The following is a 2,803-nucleotide window of genomic DNA, read 5'->3' on the forward strand; positions in this document are numbered from 1 at the left end:
TGCACGGGTCGTTTATTGCACTCATAGCGTGAGTTTATTTTCCAAAGCAACATAATCGATATCAGATTAAAACTCAAATGACCAAATAGCATATTTTTAAATAAGATGAGCCTGTCTCTCTCTTCCTCTGACAGCTGACATAAGCTTGAAATATAAATACTCTGGTCAAAGCAGTGTTGTGCACACACAATTATGACATGCGATGCTGCAAGTTGTCACAGTTCGGCTTGTCATCAGGTGGGGATGATGACACCGCCGTGTAACTTGTGGTGGTGGTGGGGGGGGGGTGACAGGACCAGCGGGGGCACCATGCTTGTCAATACCCTAACCTCGATGTTTTAATCAATAGTTTCTTTTTGTCCCTTCAATAAGCCAAGTGCTCGATAAGGTTGTCATCACAGATGACGCTGACGTCCTCGCTCTCATCTTTGCCCTGGATAAACATGCCTTTCTTATGCCAGTAAATCTTTACCCCGGGGACAGTGGCGCGCATGGCTGCATACATTTAGAGACTTTGGGGTTGAGTCAAGCAGACGCGTGCAGCTTCTCAGCGGTTGGAAATGAACATAGGTTTGCTTTTCTGTCTGCTGGGTTTAGGAAAATTTTAACCCTAGCATTTGATATGACAACGAATCGAAAGTCTGCAGCACACTCTCCCCCTTAGAAATGACACATAGGAAAAAAACTTTAGAGGTAAACGCACTTTAATACGCATGATTGACCCGTAAACGTCTCTCTGGACCAAACAGTTGTGTGCTTCACTCGATTTAACAGCTAGCAGGTTAAAGCTTCAAACGTACAAAGCCATAAAATGACTGATTCTGCAACTGATAAAACTCAGCTCCTCAATAATACATGAAAGCATTACGCATCATGCAAACCTCACGCAACAGACAAACAGTTGACACACACAGACCTGAAACACAGAAGAGACAGTGTTTAAGTGGCTACTGGAACAGTGTACTCATTAACGATTTGATAACCGAGGTTATCTCGTTGATTGTGTGATGCCTAATTGATGGCATCCGGTGCAATCAGACTGGCTGAGGTGCACAAGTTTGGCAAATCTGAGGTATTTGTGAGTGCAGATTTGTGACACTTGCCTCTTCAGAGGCAGACTTAAAGATGGCGCTGAGTGTCCCTTGCACAGCATAATTTTGGCGAATTGCAATTTCAAAAGCGAATGGACAGAATTTAACCAATGCACAGGGCGGCAAGGCTATAGATCTTGCAAACACAACACACAATATAAAACGAATATGGTCCAGAAGTGGTCCGTGAGTTCCCCAATAGTGCATTGTTCACATCATGTATGGGCACAACTGTCATCCATTAACAAATTTTTGCCTTTGATACACTTGTATGGAATTTGGTATACACAGGCCGCCTTGACCCATAGAAGTAAAGGGGTCACTTGACCCTCAGTTGGAGGCGAAAGGATCAGGCCCCGTGGAAGACACAGTGGAGGATGTGGGAGAAGGAGTAGATGGAGCTGAGATAGATTTCTCGGATGCTGCATCGTCCATTTTCTCCTGACTGCTGTCCGAGGATGTAAGTTTGGCTGGCAACAGCCCTTCTTTCTCTCGCTTTTTTTGCTTCATCCTCCGGTTCTGGAACCAAATTTTCACCTGAGTCTCATTGAGTTGCAGCGCGGCTGCAATTTCTACACGGCGCGCCCGGGTCAGGTACTTGTTGAAGTGGAATTCCTTCTCTAGTTCCGTCAGCTGTTTGGTTGTGAAGTTGGTCCGGACCGTATTCGGCTGACCAGCATAGCCATACTCACCAGACCTCCCTGCAAAGAGGAAAACAAATCACTGTAACTCTGAAGAAGAGGGTTTTTTTCTTCTCTGATCAGAGTACACATATGCCTTGAGACTATACTGTGTCTGTGCAACAAGGCTCAACTTTTAGGTACGAGCCAAATAGCATTAGCTACTCGAAAAAACATCCAACAAGGGCCTTAGAAGAGATTCAAATATTATACAACACATGTGTTATCACACAGGTGGATTACGTTAAAGTGAAAGGATCTAAAGTACTACATTAAAAGTTAAGTTCATATATTAGTGTTTCGTGTGCTTATTTTATTTTTTGAAAAACTTCCCAGTTTAAAGATTTTGGATCATTTATAAGACAGCATTTTTGTGCATCCGCACTTTCACCCACTATAGGCTACTTGGCACCAACCTGTTTTTGGTGGATTCCTCTTAACTTTCATCCAGTCAAAAGTCTGTGCAGACGATGCGCCCTCAGACAGAGGTGAACAGCAAGCCTCCAGATGAGCTGCATGCAGAGGTGACAGCGGATTTGAACACCCTGGATAAGGGGGCGCTTGCTCGTGCCCGCCGCTGTAGGCAGTGTGGCTATACTGCAGTTGACCCAGGGGGGCGGCACTGTAACCATGGCGATGCTGAGAAACCATGGAGGAGGAAATGTTACCAGAGTACATCAGTGGGCCGCACTGAGGGAACGCAGCTGCGGTGTCTACTTCCTGGGCGAGGGCATGGTGGTTATATGTAGTGCAGAAACTTTGGGGTCCATAGTTAGAGCTGCAGGCCGGGTGGGCCCCATAGGGGAGACTTAGAGAGCTGGCATTAGATTGGTACGACCCCGTCTGGTGAGAGACGCAGTCAGGAGAAGCTCTGCTCACCATGAAATGGTCATCCACCCCGCAGTTGTTAACAGTGGCCCCGCACGACTGGAAAGTTGTAATCCCGTGGTCCGAGTGAAAAGCCCTAACAGTGCATGAGCCACCTTCCCCGCTCATCACCGTGTAGTCTAAGAAACTGCTCATTGTAGCATT

At 46.2% G+C, this 2,803-nt stretch overlaps 1 protein-coding gene across 1 annotated transcript; it reads right to left on the reverse strand.

Moving 5' to 3' along the window:
- Positions 1 to 708: 708 nt before the first annotated feature.
- Positions 709 to 2,803, reverse strand: hoxa1a (homeobox A1a). The gene is made up of 2 exons (XM_004547853.4): positions 2,188 to 2,803; positions 709 to 1,792 (listed from the first exon to the last, which is right to left on the reverse strand). Exons 1-2 carry the CDS (start codon positions 2,792 to 2,794, stop codon positions 1,422 to 1,424), a joined length of 978 nt encoding a protein of 325 aa, XP_004547910.1. The 5' UTR covers positions 2,795 to 2,803; the 3' UTR covers positions 709 to 1,421.

The sequence above is a fragment of the Maylandia zebra genome, linkage group LG22 (genome assembly GCF_041146795.1).
Source record: "Maylandia zebra isolate NMK-2024a linkage group LG22, Mzebra_GT3a, whole genome shotgun sequence".
In the NCBI taxonomy this organism is placed as follows: domain Eukaryota; kingdom Metazoa; phylum Chordata; class Actinopteri; order Cichliformes; family Cichlidae; genus Maylandia; species Maylandia zebra.